Genomic DNA, 15,675 nt, shown 5'->3' with positions numbered 1-15,675 from the left:
CTTCCATCTTAACCAAACAATCTCACTACCATCGCCGGATGACTTGAAGAATTCGGAAGAAGCTTGGAGTCTAAGTCACCTCAACATCGGCAGACTTCTATCCAGATACCTGGAAATGTCAGAACCCATACGAAAAACGGACCACCTTTTCATTCTTCACAGCGGGAAGAGACAAGGGGAAGCGGCCTCGCGGGCATCCAAAGTCCGCTGGATCAAGGAAGTCATCAAGGCGGCCTACATGGAAGCAGGCAAGCTGCCGCCTCTACAAGTCGAGGCCCATTCTACTAGAGTCCAGGCAGTGTCCTGGGCAGAAACCAGAATGATGTCACCCGCCGAGATTTGCAGGGCGGCGTCATGGTCCTCCATCCACACCTTCTCCAGTTTCTACCGCCTGGATGTTCAGGCTCGGGAGGACACTGCATTTGCAAGGGCAGTCCTAAATGGGTCACGGGCAGCCTCCCACCCGGTTCAGGAGTAGCTTTTATACATCCCATTGGTCCTGAGTCCATCTGCTACACGCTAGGAAATGGAGAAATTACATACCTGATAATTTTTGTTTTCCTTAGTGTAGACGGATGGACTCAGCATCCCACCCTTGGCTGCCGTTACGCATGGAATTTCGAATGATTCAAGGGTAAGCCATGTTTTCATTCACCTAGGGCACCCACCCTACCGGGTGTCGACACTTTCCGGTTGAGTACACTGGCGGTCTCCAGCTATAGTCAATTCAACCAGTTCAAGTTAATCAAGTTATAATGTTTAACCAAGTTATGAAGTTATTTAAGTTAAATCAATTAGTCAGTCACACATATATCCACAATGCTTTTCGAGGAGAATACTGAAGAGCTGCTCTTCCTGCAGGGGTATATGTACTAGGGGCTGACATCAGATTGAAATCTGATCCGTCTCCAATTGCTAACAAGAGTAAACTATACCCATTGGTCCTGAGGCCATCTGTCTACACTAAGGAAAACGAAATTATCAGTTAAGTAATTCTCCAATATTTCCTCTTGTTGGTCAATAATGTTATTTTTGTAAACAGATATATAAGATGTCTAAATAATTACCTACATACTCAGATGCGTATTTTGGACGTGCTAACCCCAGTTTTGCATTGGGGGGGTTATGGATGTGCGTTCAAAACGTGCATCCAATTGCGTGCTGAGCTGTAGGCAGCATGTCTTATTGCATCGGCCCGTGTATCTTTGAGCCTAACTGAAATGAATCAGTTTTTGTTTTGTTTTTTATCCTGAATAGAACCACCCCACCTCTATATTCTAGCAACCAAGTTTAGGTGTGAGTTGTAAACTAAAAGCCAGTATGCATAACTTTTCTTTTTGCCTCTGTTCAGAAGCTTTGGTTCAAACCCACCATATTTATTTATGAATATTTGATATTCTGCTTTTTCCCAAAGTTGGTCTCAAAGCGGATTACAATAAATTTAACATGAACAGAAGCATTAGAATAGCTTACAATGAAGTCAGAATTTGCAATTAACATTGCATTGGGATCTCATATAGAAAAGGCAATTTGTGAATAGTTTCAAGACTGACCTGTTTTCCTGTTGGGTATAACAGTCCCTTGTCAGGCGCTCAGAAAGTTGAATCGAAGATATGAGTCTTAAAGGAAGGCTTGGCTGAAAAGCCATGCCTTAGCTTTCTACCTGAACGCGAGGTAATAAGGATCCATGTGCAGTTAGTGGTACTGGTTCCAAATTTTTGGTGTGTAGCAGCTGAAAGCATGGAGTCTTATATGTTAGCGGAGGAGAGGAAAGAGCCATTTTGGTGAACCAGTGTTCCCTTAATGGGGGTATAAGGGGAGAGAAGTTGAGTGAGTATTCAGGGGCCTGCTTATTTAAACATTTGAAGACGAAAGACGAAAGCAGTTAAAATTTTATCCTGATTTCTACTGGGAGCCAGTAACATTGATGTTGAGTAGGCTTGATATGATCAGTTGATTTTTGCATCTACCAAAATTCTTGTGGCAGTACTTTGTAGGAGCTTGAAGAGCTCTTAACTGTACTGTGATATGCCATCGTATAAGAAATTGCAGTAAATGAGTCAGTTGGCGATTAACACCTGGATTAAAGTAGCAAGATTGTTTATCAAGGAAATTATGTAGTTGATGGATCTGACTAATGTACATGAAGGAGGACCTTGCAACTTTTTGAAATGTTAGGTTCCATTGTGAGGTTTTGTTTGAGTTGGATCACTGGGTTTTGTACTGACTCCTTAGGGTGGGACTTCCCAAACCTGTCCTTTGGACTCCACAACTAGTTGGGTTTTCAGGATATCCATAATGAATAATCATGAGCTCAATATGCATATCATAGAGACTCAGTATATGCATTTTCATTTTGATAACCTGAAAATCCGACTGGCTGTGGATCCCCAGGGCAAGTTTGGGAAGCCCTGCCATTAGGATGTAGGATGGTATCTTCTAGAGAGGGCAGTGATTGTAGGGGCAGCTGAACCAGAGGAATTCTGATTTAGATGGGTTTAGTTGCAGAATTGGATGTCATCCACATATAGACAGCACTCAGTTCAAGAACTGGATGGGTCACAGATAGGATGTGAACAAATGTTGAAAAGTATCTGGGAGAGGACAGAGTCCTGAGGCACTCCACAGATGAGCTCTCTGTCAGGATGGTTTGTTGGCCCACATAACAGATTGTGTTCTGTTGGCAAAGAATGAGCTACTGTAGGGCAGTGCCATCGATGCCAGTGCCCTTTACGTGCTGAATCAGAAGATGGTGATTAACCATAAAGAAGGCAGCTGGGAGATTGAGTTGGTCAGTGAAGGAGTCTCCACCTTAATCCTCATGGAGGCGGATGCTGTTTGCTATGAGGAAAAACAAAGGAAATAGATGCGCAAAAAGTCTCTTCCAAATTCTTTAATGGGTGGAGATGTATGAAGCAATTGATAAAATTCGCCCGAATCAGGCCATATTTCGCCACCTTCTAGTGGCTGCCTCGGGGGCTATGAATAAACATACATATTGACACAATAAAACATAAATACTTAAAACATATATATAAAAACAAAATGACTTAATAATCAAATAAAGATAAAAACATTTGAGAACCTCACTTCAAATTAGGATAAAAATAGAAACTAGAAGACATAATATGAAGACATGCAAATAAATAAGAGCATATAAACATCAATCTAAAATTGTAAACATCAGTCTAAAAATATGACAGAAAAATCAGACCTATGTATAAATGAACATTAAATGTTAACTTGTTGATTAGTCATAAGATCAATTAATCGGCTCAAGCTATTTACTAATTAAAGCAACTGAAAATGTACCTCAAAGTGACTTCTCAAATATCAAAACAATTTGCAGTGAGTCACATATGAAGTGTATATTCAAAAGCCATCCGCAGTACAAACATCTGTAAAAATGATAATGAAACATTTTTGGATTAAAAAATTGATGAACGAATGAACGAAAAGACAGTGAAATATGGAAAAAATGAAGAAGAAAAAAGGAATAAAGAGGGGGGACCAAAAGTAGTGCCACACCTTGCGGCTTTTTTAGATTGCCTACCTTGTTTTCTGGGCCTGTGCTGTTTGCTATGGCCACCAAGACAGATTCTGTTCCATGGCCATTCCTGAATACGGATTGGTAGTGGTGTAGGATATTGTACTTCTCTAGGAAATCTAAGACTTGGAGGTAAACTACTTTTTTCCACTACCTTGAATAAGAAGCAAATCCATACTAATTCAGCAGAGGGAGTGTGAGTGAGGAAACCTCAAAATGTAATAGCTATATCAAAAGTTCTACTCTTGGCACAAGGAGATGGAATGTGCTGAATGCTAGATATCCTGCCAGTCATCATCATCATCCAAGTTTATCCATAAGTGTTCATTCCATTTAGTAATTGGAGAGAGAGAGAATTCTGGATCATATTTAGAAATCACTTATATAGCAAAGAAGTAGTTTTACAGAGTTCAATATTACAAAACACATTTTCAACTTCAGAGACATTTTGGATGACCAGCCATCACTGCTGTAGTCAAGGTATGTCTCAGCTGTAGCTAAAGATACGAAGAGGTGCAAGGAAGACAGAATTGTGTTAATACTAGGAGGAATAGCCTAGTGGTTAGAGCAGTGGACTATGAACCAGGAGACCAAGGTTCAAGTCCCGCTGTCACTCCTTGTGACCTTGGGAAAGTCACTTTACCCTACATTGCCTCAGGTACAAATACTTAGATTGTAAGCCCTCTGGGGATAGAGAAATACCTACAGTACCTGAATGTAAACTGGTGTGATATCTCAATTGAGATGAATGTCGGTATATATAAAAAAAAAAAAAAAATCTCCCCATATGTCCCATATAAATTGCAGCCTGAGTTGTATATGTAGGGTTCATTTTTTAAAAATTTCCCAGGATTTTATTAGTGTATGTTATAACAAGAACACACATTTTACCTGGAAAAATGGCAAGTCAGTTTTTTCCCTCTGTTTTCTGTTCATTTTTGTTCTTGTAGTAAACACTAAAATTCCTGGGGAAAAATAAAATGTATATGCCAAGTCCCTAGCAGTGGGGAAGGAAGAGACATATGCACATTCAAAAACTTAAACACTGGCCCAAATCCCCTTGGGGTTTGGAACTTGCCTCTTTCTTGTTATGGATAATTTCCTAGATTTTATTTATTTTTTTGTTTTTGTTTTAACATTTTGCTCTATTTTAATTTTTGTGTATTTATATATTTACTAAAAAAGCATTTTGGAACAAGATGTACATCTTTGTTATGACTCTGACTGTTGTAAAAAAATTTTTAAAAACCCAACAGGGTTTATGATAAAATATTTTTTACTTGAGTTGTTTTACAAAATTAATACCTAGTATTTTTTTATTTTATTTAGCAGGTTTTATATCCCGATGTTTGGTGTTGACCTTCACAACGGTTTACAGTTTCTTTATAAAAGCAAAACTACAATCATAATATAAAAATTCAAGAAATAAACTTGTTTATATTTTTAAGAAATTGCTGTTCAGTAGCTTGAGGATATCTTTTGATTTTGGCTGTTGTAACTGTTAACAAAGGTCTACATTTTTGTGCTAGCATGGCTGATTTAAGGAAATAATCCTTTGCTCTTTAAGTGCAGCACCCTTATGCATATCAAGATTAGTTCATTAAGGCATTGACATTTCATTTTTTGTACTTAACCAAAATTGTAAAATATAGCTATGACTTCTGCCACTGATTTGGATTATTGCAAAGATTTCCAGCATTGAGTCCCTCAGTGTTCTGAAGTGTGTGGGTGTTTACTTTCAAAAGTTTGGGTCAGGTTGTATAACTTGCTGAAGGGGAAAGAGATCTTGCAGGGGAGGGTCAACAATCATCAAATAGCCACATTAAAGCAAATAGTTTTTCTCAATGATATTCTTCATTTTTTAATGTGAATATGCATGGAGTAAAAGCTGTCAAAATTAGTGGTGTGGTATGGTGCAAAGTAATAAAAGCAAGATGATGCTAAAATTAATTTTTGTTGCTACTGTCTAGATCAGTGAGCTCAATCAGGTTCCTATTCCAGTGATGCTGTTGCCAGATGATTTCAAGGCCAATTCCAAAATTAAAGTCAATAATCATCTCTTCAATAGGTAGGTGTAAGAATGTTTGTGGCTTTCAGGTTTTTATACATCTGTTAAAAGAAATAGGGCAAATCTGTTAATCGTTAAGTTCTTTGGTCTGATATCTGTTCGTTCCCTGGTTTTCATGGTAGATTTGTTATCTAAAGTGGCTATGTCTTTCTTGCCAGGAAACATGGATGAAAAAGCAAATTGTTTCTTTATTTTTGAAAGCATTTCCCCTGCTTAACTTTTGTTTATATTCTGTGTGCAAAAGTGCAGTGCCTGAGTCAGAAGTCAGCTTAGTGCACTTTTTGGAGTGTGTCCCATTGCCTCTTATGAAAAGTCTTTCTGTAATGCAACCAAGGCTGATTGCCTCTGTCATGCATCTCTGACAGTATATAAACCAGGCTTATCCAACCTATGGCTGCCGAGCCAGAATGTGAGCACCCTCCCCCCCCCCCCCCCCCACAAACAAACCAAAACACGTTTCTTTGCAGCCTGCCAGCTGCTACTGAGAAACAGGCATACTCGAGCAGTTTTAAAATTTGCAGGTTGTGCTATGCTAAACAAAATGCACAGAAAGCAATATTTTATTTCCAACTTTCAGTACTTCAAAGCAAATTGCATTCAGGTTCTGTAGGTATTTCCCTATCCCCAGAGGACTTACGATTTGTTTGTACCTCATGAGATAAGCAGAGCTAATTGGCGAGCTTTGAAAATGCTTGGGCAGTGCTTCGCCACTGCATTCTTTCCACATGGCAGAAGAGAAGCAGGAGCTTCTGTGAAGGCACAGATTCTTCTTATCTTTTCCCCTTGGAGGCGCTGTGGTGGCGGTTTTTTTTTTTTTTCCCGGTCTGAGGAGGTATACCAGTGGGCTGCTTGCAGCTTTTGAGTGCATACCTTCTTTTTTTTTTTTACTTTCTCTCTCTCTCACCTTCCCCATTCCTGACAGAGGAAGGGAGAGTAGGCAGTTGTCAGCTCCTTTGAGGATATGCTTTTTTTTTTTTTTTTTGTTTGCCAGCCCCAGAGGAAGATTAAGTGCCTTCCCTCTCTGCTGTGCTGCTGGTGGTCTAATAGAGGAGAGCTTTGGAGACAGTGGGGTAAGTGGTGGCCCTGGGGAGTTGCCGTTCCTTCCCATGGATGCTTTCAATTGCTTGGGGGAAGACTGGGTTACCTGAGGGGGTCTGAGATATTTTGAGGCCATTTTGGGAGTGGAGGTTAAGAAGGGCATTTTGATGCACTCAGCTCTTCCTCTTCTTTGGCTGGCAGGGCCGGGATTTTCTGCCAGCCCTGCTGGTTGGGCCCACCAGTATTTCTCTTCTCTTTGGCTTGGGATCTCCACCTGAGTTACAGATTTGCCTGCTTCCTTGCAAGCACTTGTTCTGAATTTTTCTTCCTGCTCACTCACTACTATCCCTGCCAGTAATGTCGGTCACAGATGTACAGATGAACAAACTCTCCTGTGATAGCTATCTCATTAAAAAAAAATGTTCACTTATTTGAAGCTTGCTCATAAAATGCACATTTTATATGGTGGTAATATCTTTGTAAAAATTTCCCCTTCCCCAGATTGAGAAAAGTTGTGATTTGGGCCCTCATGCAAAGTTTAGACAATTATAATGTAAACTGTGCTGCAGGGAACTGCTAAACTGGTCAGTTTTATTGTAGTCTTTCTAAAGTAGAGCTGACACAGAGCTGTTGAAGACATAGTTTATTTTTCTGTAGTAGTTTTTTTTTTATCAGTTTGTCATTTTTTTCCCTTAAGACAGGGGTTTGAATTTATTTTCTAATAAAAATGTCCATAACTTTACCACTGTATAGTGTAAGTAATCAAAATGTTTTAAAGAAAAAATGATCGCTTTTAGATACTTGGTTGCAAAAAGATCTAGCCCTGTCAACATGCTGACAAACACAGTAACTACCAAGTTTAGAAGAACTGCAAAACCTTGCATAATACTGTTTCCTTGGGCACCTCTTTACCTAATGCTGGAGCAACATTCTCTTTGAGGCTGAGCAGATATAGACGGGCAAATGCTGGGCAGATAGCTGATACTAGGAAACTTTGCCTTATAGTCATGCATTTGTATTCAAAAAAACAAAGCCACGAGTATTGTACTAGAATCTGCTCGGGGAGTTTGGCCTCATTGTCACTTGGTTAGTCAGAGCTATGCCCTTCTGTACAGTCTGACAGATCACACCAGTTCAGTCACATGTTGCTGGTATCACTTTGGAAAATGCTATCTTCTCTAGAGCTTTGATTGCCACTTTGCAGAGTGCCAACACCCATTGGAAACTTTTTGAGCAGCCACAGACCAAAGCAGGCATCAGAGAGAGAAAAACTGACAGGAGGCTGAAACGTTTTATTTCTGACTGTATTTTGTGAGTGGGGTGTGCTCTAAACATCTGGAAAGAGTGGAGGAGTAGCCTAGTGGTTCAAATCCCACTGCTGCTCCTTTTGACCTTGGATACTTCACTTTACCCTCTGTTGCCTCAGGTACAAACTTTTAGATTGTGAGCCTTCTGGAGACACAGAAATAACCACAGTACCTGAATATAATCCACTTTGAAGTGCTGAAAAGCGTAATATAAATAAATAAGAAAGTCAGTTGTGATCAATCAAAGACTAAATTAGTTTTCCAGCACTTAAAATGTGTCTGCTGGACCTGGCCCAGTGATGGTGGTGCATGCTATAATGCAGTGTGCCCCGATACGATTCCCAATTGGGTCTTCTGCTCTCCAGATCAGTTGGGGATACGGCGGAGGCAGTGTTCACAGCCCCTGGAGGTGTTGGGGGTGGGGGGGGGTGTTATTGATGAGGGCAGTACCTGGTGTTTAGAGTTCATGATATTGGCTTCTGGGAAGAGCCCTGGCAGATGGCTCCTGGCAAGACTGTTGCTGCAATGATCAGATGAGGAATTGTCATAATGTGTATGCTGCTAACTTTGTGCTTGAAACAGAGATTGCAAATCCTGAGATGTAAGTTCAGATTCTTCTGATCACCCGAGGTTGAAAGAAGTACCTTACATTTGTTTAAAATATTCTTTAGATGTTTTCCATTTGTATTGGCCTGGTGTACTTCTGAACAGCATTCAATGCATACATATTTTAAAATAGCTTTGGTATAATTTTCTATATAGTGTTCACTGAAACAGGATTCTGGCATATTATTGGACAGTAGATACCTTCATGTTTTTTGGGATCCTGTGCTCCAAGCTGGTCTAACCCCTCTTTGTCAGGGATGTTATGGATGATGTCACACAGATACCTGGTTCTGATACTCAAGTGTACCATTGGCTGACAGTGGTCAAGTGGGATAGATGACTGCACATACCTGCCCTCCCAGTGCCAGGAAAAATTTTAATTTCTGTAATCATGTGCATATTTGATGAATTTGACAGTTGGCTATACCATGTGCTTTCACTTTCTGGACGTATGTTCATATTAACAAGCGGTCATTATTTAACAGCTACGTGCTTTTGCGAAAGGGCTAAGACTATTGAGCCTCAACAGATGATACAGTAATGTGTGCTTTCACAATAACTAACCAACATCATATTCAGCAATAAAACTTTTTTAATAATAAAAGCATATTAGAAAAAATGAGCAAAAAGATGAATAACAGTGGAGGAAGTACCATGAGTTTCTTTTGGTAGGGGAATTTTATTTAAAATAAGCCATTTTTAATGTTTCTTTCTGCCTCACACCTTTCAGAGAAAACCTGCCCAGTCACTTCAAGTTCAAAGAGTATTGTCCACAAGTTTTCCGAAATCTCCGAGAACGCTTTGGCATAGATGACCAGGATTATCAGGTAGACAGAGGATATGAAAAAGTGATATTATGTATGTGTTTTTGTCTAAGATGCAGTGATATTTATTGGTAAATGCTATCCTGTGGTGACAAATGCAAAGTACGATCCATATGCTACAGTTGTTAAAGCTCTTTATAAAACAATTATTCTGTATGCACAGCTTATACTTTATACATTTTTGTTACACTGCCACCTGGTGACTTGTGGCTGTATTAAGTAACTTAGTTACGCTTCAAGGGTATATAACATTTGGTGAATTATTTGTTTCCTGACCCAGAATATAACTTTTTTCCCAATTGGTCACTCTAGAGACTCCAGAGCATCCTAAGGAAGTTGTTTCTTACTGAGAGAGTCTCCATTATAGACAAAGGGCTGTGAACTAAGCCTGCAACATGCCCTTCTCTCTGAGATTCCTGAAACACTGTCCTTGTACCAACTCGATTCAAATAAAAATATTCCAGAAAAACTCATCACAACTGTAACAATCCAGAGAATCTATACAGTTATTCTTGATTCTGTTTCATTCTACACCAAGTTCTATGATTACTTTGTTCTGAAATGTTTTAGAAGTTAAACGAGCCAATCTGAATATCTAAAGCTGAATCAAACGTTATCTATATTATTCTGGAATTTATTTCCTTGCAAATGCAGAGAGTCACAATCCAAACCACTTTTGCTCAGGGTATTACAGATGCAATACCCCTCCTGTGTACACCTATGATGTATCTTTCACTGGTGGAGCAGCTAACCAGTTCTGAGTAGACACAGGTCAGTATTATGAAGTGCTATTACATGGTATCCACAAGTGTTGTGCAGAAGTAACAGTGGCTTAGATCCGCTGAGCTGAAAGTTTCCTCTGAACTATTTTTAAGTGTTCATTACTTTTTAAAATTTGAACACTAAATCCTGGCATACATGAGTTCCAAATGCACTTGTATTGACTGAAAATTTTTTGCTCTTGAAATGCTCAAGGCATCTGAACCTTCTCTCATGAGGATTTATTTGATTTATATTCTGCATTTCAGGAACTTCAAAGAGGATTACATTTAGGTACTGTAGGTATTATTTCCCTGTCCCGAGAGGGCTCACACTCTGTTTATACTTAAGACAACTGAGAGTGAAGTGACAAGTCTAAGATAAGGAGCAGCAGAAGGATTTGAGCCCTGGTTTGCAGCGTGCTGCTCTAACTACCAGGCTGCTACCTCCTAATATCTGATGTCTAGGTGCCTTTGATATAACCTTTGTGAAGCCTGGTCTGGTTACGGAAGAGGACAGGTGATGGCAGTTTTATATTCAGAATCATTTCCTTTTCGTCCTGCTAGACGAGTCTTCATGGTGGGTTCCGTCCCCCTACAAGCAGATAGAGGCAAAGTTCCCAATCTCTTCCTCTGGGATCCCTCCTATATACCGTATTTGCTGGCGTATGGGACGCAGTGGCGTATAAGACGCATCACCTTTTTTATACATATTTTTAAGAAAAAAAAATGTTCTATATAATTTTAGAGTATGTTAAACTGACATAATCAGAATTTTAGGGCACTAAAAGGCATCCTGTGGGGCGGGAGTGGGGGGAGTGTTGCGGTGGCATTAGGGAGTGAGGGTGCGCTGCCTGATTGGCTGGTGCTGGGCAAAAGGGGCTTGCCAAAGCACAGCTTCCCCAATCAAAATCAACAGTTGATGGTAAGCCCCTTTTGCCCAGCACCGGCCAATCGGGGAGCGATTCTGCAGGTCCTATGCGCCGGTAATCAAAATTACTGCCGCAAAGGACCTGCAGAATCGCTCCCCGAATTGGGCGGGCAAAAAGAGCAATTCCCAATAATGTATTCTGCAAGCACAAAAATACAGAGTAGAACTACCAAATGTAAAGGGAGAGAAAAGGAGATAAGAGGCAGAAATACAGTATACAAGTAAAGAGCAATTCCCACGCGCCCCCCCCCCCCCCCCCCCCACCGGACGCTGTCAGTAAGATTAATGCAGAAAAATGTGCATGTAGATTAGCATCACTTCATGAAAATCCCATAATCTTTTCGCAGCTACAACTTTTCAAACTGCTCACCATTGTTGATGCCTTCTGGCTGGACAAGATGGAAGAAAAGGCCATGCTTCAATTTTTTTAAGTAGCACTGAAAAGATTACTAACAGCGTCCAGAGTATCACGGTGGTGTCAGAGAGCGAGGGTGCGCCGCCTGATTGGCCGGTGCTCAGCAAAAGGGGCTTGCCGAAACACGGCTTCCCCAATCAAAATCAAAAGCATCAGCAGTTTTGGATCAGCATTATTAGTTCAGGCGCTCTCCTTTTGGGCTTTGGTACCTTTTTTGCTGGTGATGGTAGCAGTGGCCTCCTTAAGGAAGGAAAGGATCCGTCCCATCCATATATGGATGACTGGTTAATAAGAGCAGATTCCCAACAGGAAGGTGTCCTTGAAACTGTCATTCAGCAACTAGAGGTACTGGGGCAGATTGTGAACAGGCTCAAGAGTCACTTATACCAGACCCAAAATGCTGAAATAACTGGGAGCCATTTCCAATACAGGCAAAGGAATGGTGTCCCTACCAGAAGAGCGAAGGATCAAGTTGCAACAGCAGGTAAAGACACTACTGTTCACCAAGGAGCCCAGAGCAAAGAAATACCTGCAAATACTAGCATCAATAGCAGCAGCCATCAATATGATTCCCTGAGCAAAGGCTCATATGAGACCACTTCAGAGTACTTGCTAGCTAGCAGGATCCACAGAGTGGATATAGCTTTTTCTTTCTTTCCAGTTCACCACTAGCCACAGTAAGGCTTGATAAAATTATTTTCATTGCTTAAGTTAAGCAAAGCAAGGATCTGGGGGGAGAAGGGGATCAGGAGGCATGCTTGCCTGGCAGGATCCCCCACTTAGCTGTACAGGGTACGCTTTTTTCATATTTTTTTTTTCCACGAGATGATTGTAAATAAGGCAAACAAGGGGAGAAGGATGTTTTTCTAGCATGTAGCCAGATGGACTCAGGACCAATGGATTATATGCTCCCCTGCTAGCAGATGGGAGACAGGGTCAGGTTTTGAAGCTGACATCACCATAGATACATCCCTGCAGTGACCTCAGTCCTTCAGTATCTCTCCATTTCCTAGCAAATGTGGACGTGCTTTCCCTATCGGGATCACTGTACCCTTTGGAAGAAGAAATGTCTACGCTTAAATTAGAGAGAGACTTGAGTCCTGTTCTCCTGCGGTGATACTTAAAAGGTCTCTCCCTCAGTTGAGAATTCCTGAGGTGATATCAGAGATTCCTGAGAGGTGTGCCTTGGTTCAGTAGCCGGTTCCCAGCATGGACGCTGCTGAAGCAGCAGGTGCAGGAAGCCAAGTGCGGCAGTGACAGCCAAAGCTCTCTCCCCCTGCAGCTGGAGACTGTTTCTGAACTCAGCCAGTAAGCACTGAGCCCAGGTAAGTAAAAAAAAAAAAAAAATTACTGATCCAGAGACGATTGGGGGGATTTCCAGTAGGCTTCCTCTGGTCTCCATGCTCGGCACACTGAACTGACGACGTTCCTGCGCCCGTGGGGGGGTAAGGGGAGTTGGGCTTCTGAGCAGGTTGAGCAGCCCTCTGTGGGCTAGGCCCCGCATTAGGCACACCGTGTGGTCAGCCTCATCGGCGCCATCTTGTGCTCGTTGCTGTGTGTTGTAAGACGTTGGTACATGCAGTGTGACAGCTGTGCGCGTCAGCGCGTACTTAAGCGCACAACGTCGTAAGCACATACAAGAAAAGCTGAGCACGCGGACCAAGTGTGCACCTCGCTGCGCCCCTTCTAGGCACTCTAAATTTGTGCGCATATAATCTAAGTACGAGCCAATTGGAACATGCAGTTACCGCCATCAGTGGCACCGGCAACCAAGAAAACTAAGTGCCTTGCTCTCTGTGCTGCTTGTCGTATTAAGGCTTCTCAGCCTGACCTGAATTCCAACCTGTGTCAGCACTTTAAGGAAGCCCAAGGAAAGTTGGCTTCCTCGGACTTTGCTAAGCCCAGTTCCTCCCATTCAGATGATGGGTTAGCCACAGCCTTAACTGGAAGTATCCCGGATCGGGCCATCCATGGGAGAGGGAAATTCAGTGGCATCTGCCCCAATACTTCCTGGGCTAGGCATGGGCCCTCCTGCCTTTTATTGGATGGAATTATTTTTCCAGGGCCTGCAAGCCTTCGTACAGGCGCACTCTGCTACCTCACTGGTCCCTGTCTGGACAGAACCTCAACTGGTAAGCCCTCCCTCTCTCACTCCTATCAACAGATCTCAAGGCATGCTTCGCCTCACCAAGGGTATCCCTGGCCCAGGTGACACGGAGGAGGATCCAGATTCCTTGGTCTAGACTTATTTCCCTACGGAAAGCCTCTTGCTACTTTCCAGTACTGGAAGCCATCCAGGAGTTGATTGACCTGGATTGGGGGCACTCCAGATGCAAGTTTTAAAAGGGGGGACGAGTTAGCTCTATCCTCACTGGATCCAGCAGTGAGAGAGCATTTGGATGCATTGGTCTGCACCGTCTCGAAGCCAACACTATCCCAGTGGAGAGAGGAGCAGCCTTGAAGGATGCGCATAATAGTCGGATGGGGTCCATCCTTAAACAAGCCTTTGATGCAATAGCAATTACCTTACAGATTGCTTCTTGTGCCTCGTAGCCCTGTTATCTGATGCGGGCTCTGATCTAGTCCGTACCTTGGACAAGAGGAGTGGCCTCAGTGGTAGCAGCCAGAAGACAGCTATGAACACAAAATTGGTCAGCTGATGTGACCTCTAAGGTAAACCCCACAAAGGTGCCCTTTAAGGGATCACTCCTTGTCTGAAGCAAATTGGAAAAGCTGGACAGTAAATGGGATGAATCTCCAGGGCCATGGCTACTAGAAAATAAGAGAAAGTAGTTACAGCAACCCTCGCCCATGAGGGGTCGGCCCAGGGGCTCCCAATGCTTTTGGCCCTACAGAAGCTCGACATTTCAGAAGCCTCTGTCCTTTTGTAGTCAGCAGTCCAAGAGAGGGGCAAGTTTGAGTTCATTTGTCCCGAAGGCCCCCCCCCCCCCCCCCCCCCAATGAAGTTCTGTCGACCCACTCTCGCAGTGAGAAGACAAGAGGTTGGCTGTCCCTCCTTTTTACCAACGGTGGGTTGAGATTGCTTCGGACAAATGGGTACTGGATGTCATATGAGAAGAATACATGCTGGAGTTTGGCTACTCTCTTTGGGACATATCCATGATGTCTCCTTGCCACTTCCAGCACGGAAAGCAGACAGTGGGGCCTACCTTGGTAAGACTTCTCAGGTTGAGGGCTATAATTCCCAGTACCTGCGCCCCAGGAAGATACGGGGCATTATTCCATCTATCTCATCGTACCCAAGAAGGAGGGTTCCTTTCACCCCATCCTGGACCTCAAGACTATCAACCGACATTTATGAGTAATTCAGTTCTGCATGATAACTCTGTGCTTCGTGATTATGGCTGAACAACTAGGAGAGTTCTTAACCTCCCTGGACCTTTCCAAGGTCCAGGGAGGTTAAGAACTTTCCGATCTGCCAAGAGCATCAGCGTTTCCTATGCCTTGCAGTATTGGGCTTCTGTTATCAGTTCCGGGCACTGCCTTGTGGCATGGCCACCGCCCCAGAACATTTTTCAAGATTATGGTGGTCGTAGCAGTAGTACTGAGAAAAGAGGGAATTCTGGTGCACCTGTACTGGGACAACTAGATGATCAGGGCGAAGCCCATGGAAGAGAGTCTCCGGGTGACCATCAGGTATCCTACCTGCTTCAGGAAGTTGGTTGGGTCGTATACATGAACCAAAGCAGTCTCAAACCCTCCCAGTCCTTGAAATATCTGGAGTCTGGTTCGGCACCAAGCAGTGCAATGTTTTCCTCTCGCCCACGCGGATAAGGAAGTTGATGTCCCAAGTGTGTCAGTTGACTAACTTGATTTGCCCAACAATGTGGAGCTATCTGCAGGACATCTGTTTGATGGCGTCAACCCTGGAGGTGGTTCTGTGAGCAAGGACACACAGGCGACCACTTCAATGCTGCCTGCTGTCACGTTGGAAACCCCCTGTCTTAAGACTTTCGATTCACCTCCACCTACCGGTGGAAGTATGTTCTCGACTCCAGTGGTGGCTGCAGAAAGCTTACCTGGGCAAGGGTGTAAACATATTCCTGCCGAACTGGCTGGTCCTCATGGCAGATGCGAGCCTCGCTCTGGAGCATAAACCACCTGGAAGCCTGGGCAGTCAGATTGGCATGTCTACAGTTCGGCCACATACTCCAGGGTCA

The 15,675-nt window shown here is 42.8% G+C and overlaps 1 protein-coding gene across 1 annotated transcript in view; it reads left to right on the top strand.

The window, feature by feature from the left end:
* PIP4K2C (phosphatidylinositol-5-phosphate 4-kinase type 2 gamma) overlaps window positions 1–15,675 on the top strand; it is a 111,238-nt gene that overhangs the window by 17,655 nt on the left and 77,908 nt on the right. The window contains exons 2-3 of the mRNA XM_029594928.1: window positions 5,518–5,615; window positions 9,297–9,393. Coding sequence (XP_029450788.1) covers window positions 5,518–5,615; window positions 9,297–9,393 — 195 coding nt within the window. The remainder of the gene's footprint in view (window positions 1–5,517; window positions 5,616–9,296; window positions 9,394–15,675) is intronic.

The sequence above is a fragment of the Rhinatrema bivittatum genome, chromosome 3, assembly GCF_901001135.1.
Source record: "Rhinatrema bivittatum chromosome 3, aRhiBiv1.1, whole genome shotgun sequence".
Taxonomy (NCBI): domain Eukaryota; kingdom Metazoa; phylum Chordata; class Amphibia; order Gymnophiona; family Rhinatrematidae; genus Rhinatrema; species Rhinatrema bivittatum.
This window is presented reverse-complemented; position numbering and strand designations above follow the sequence as displayed.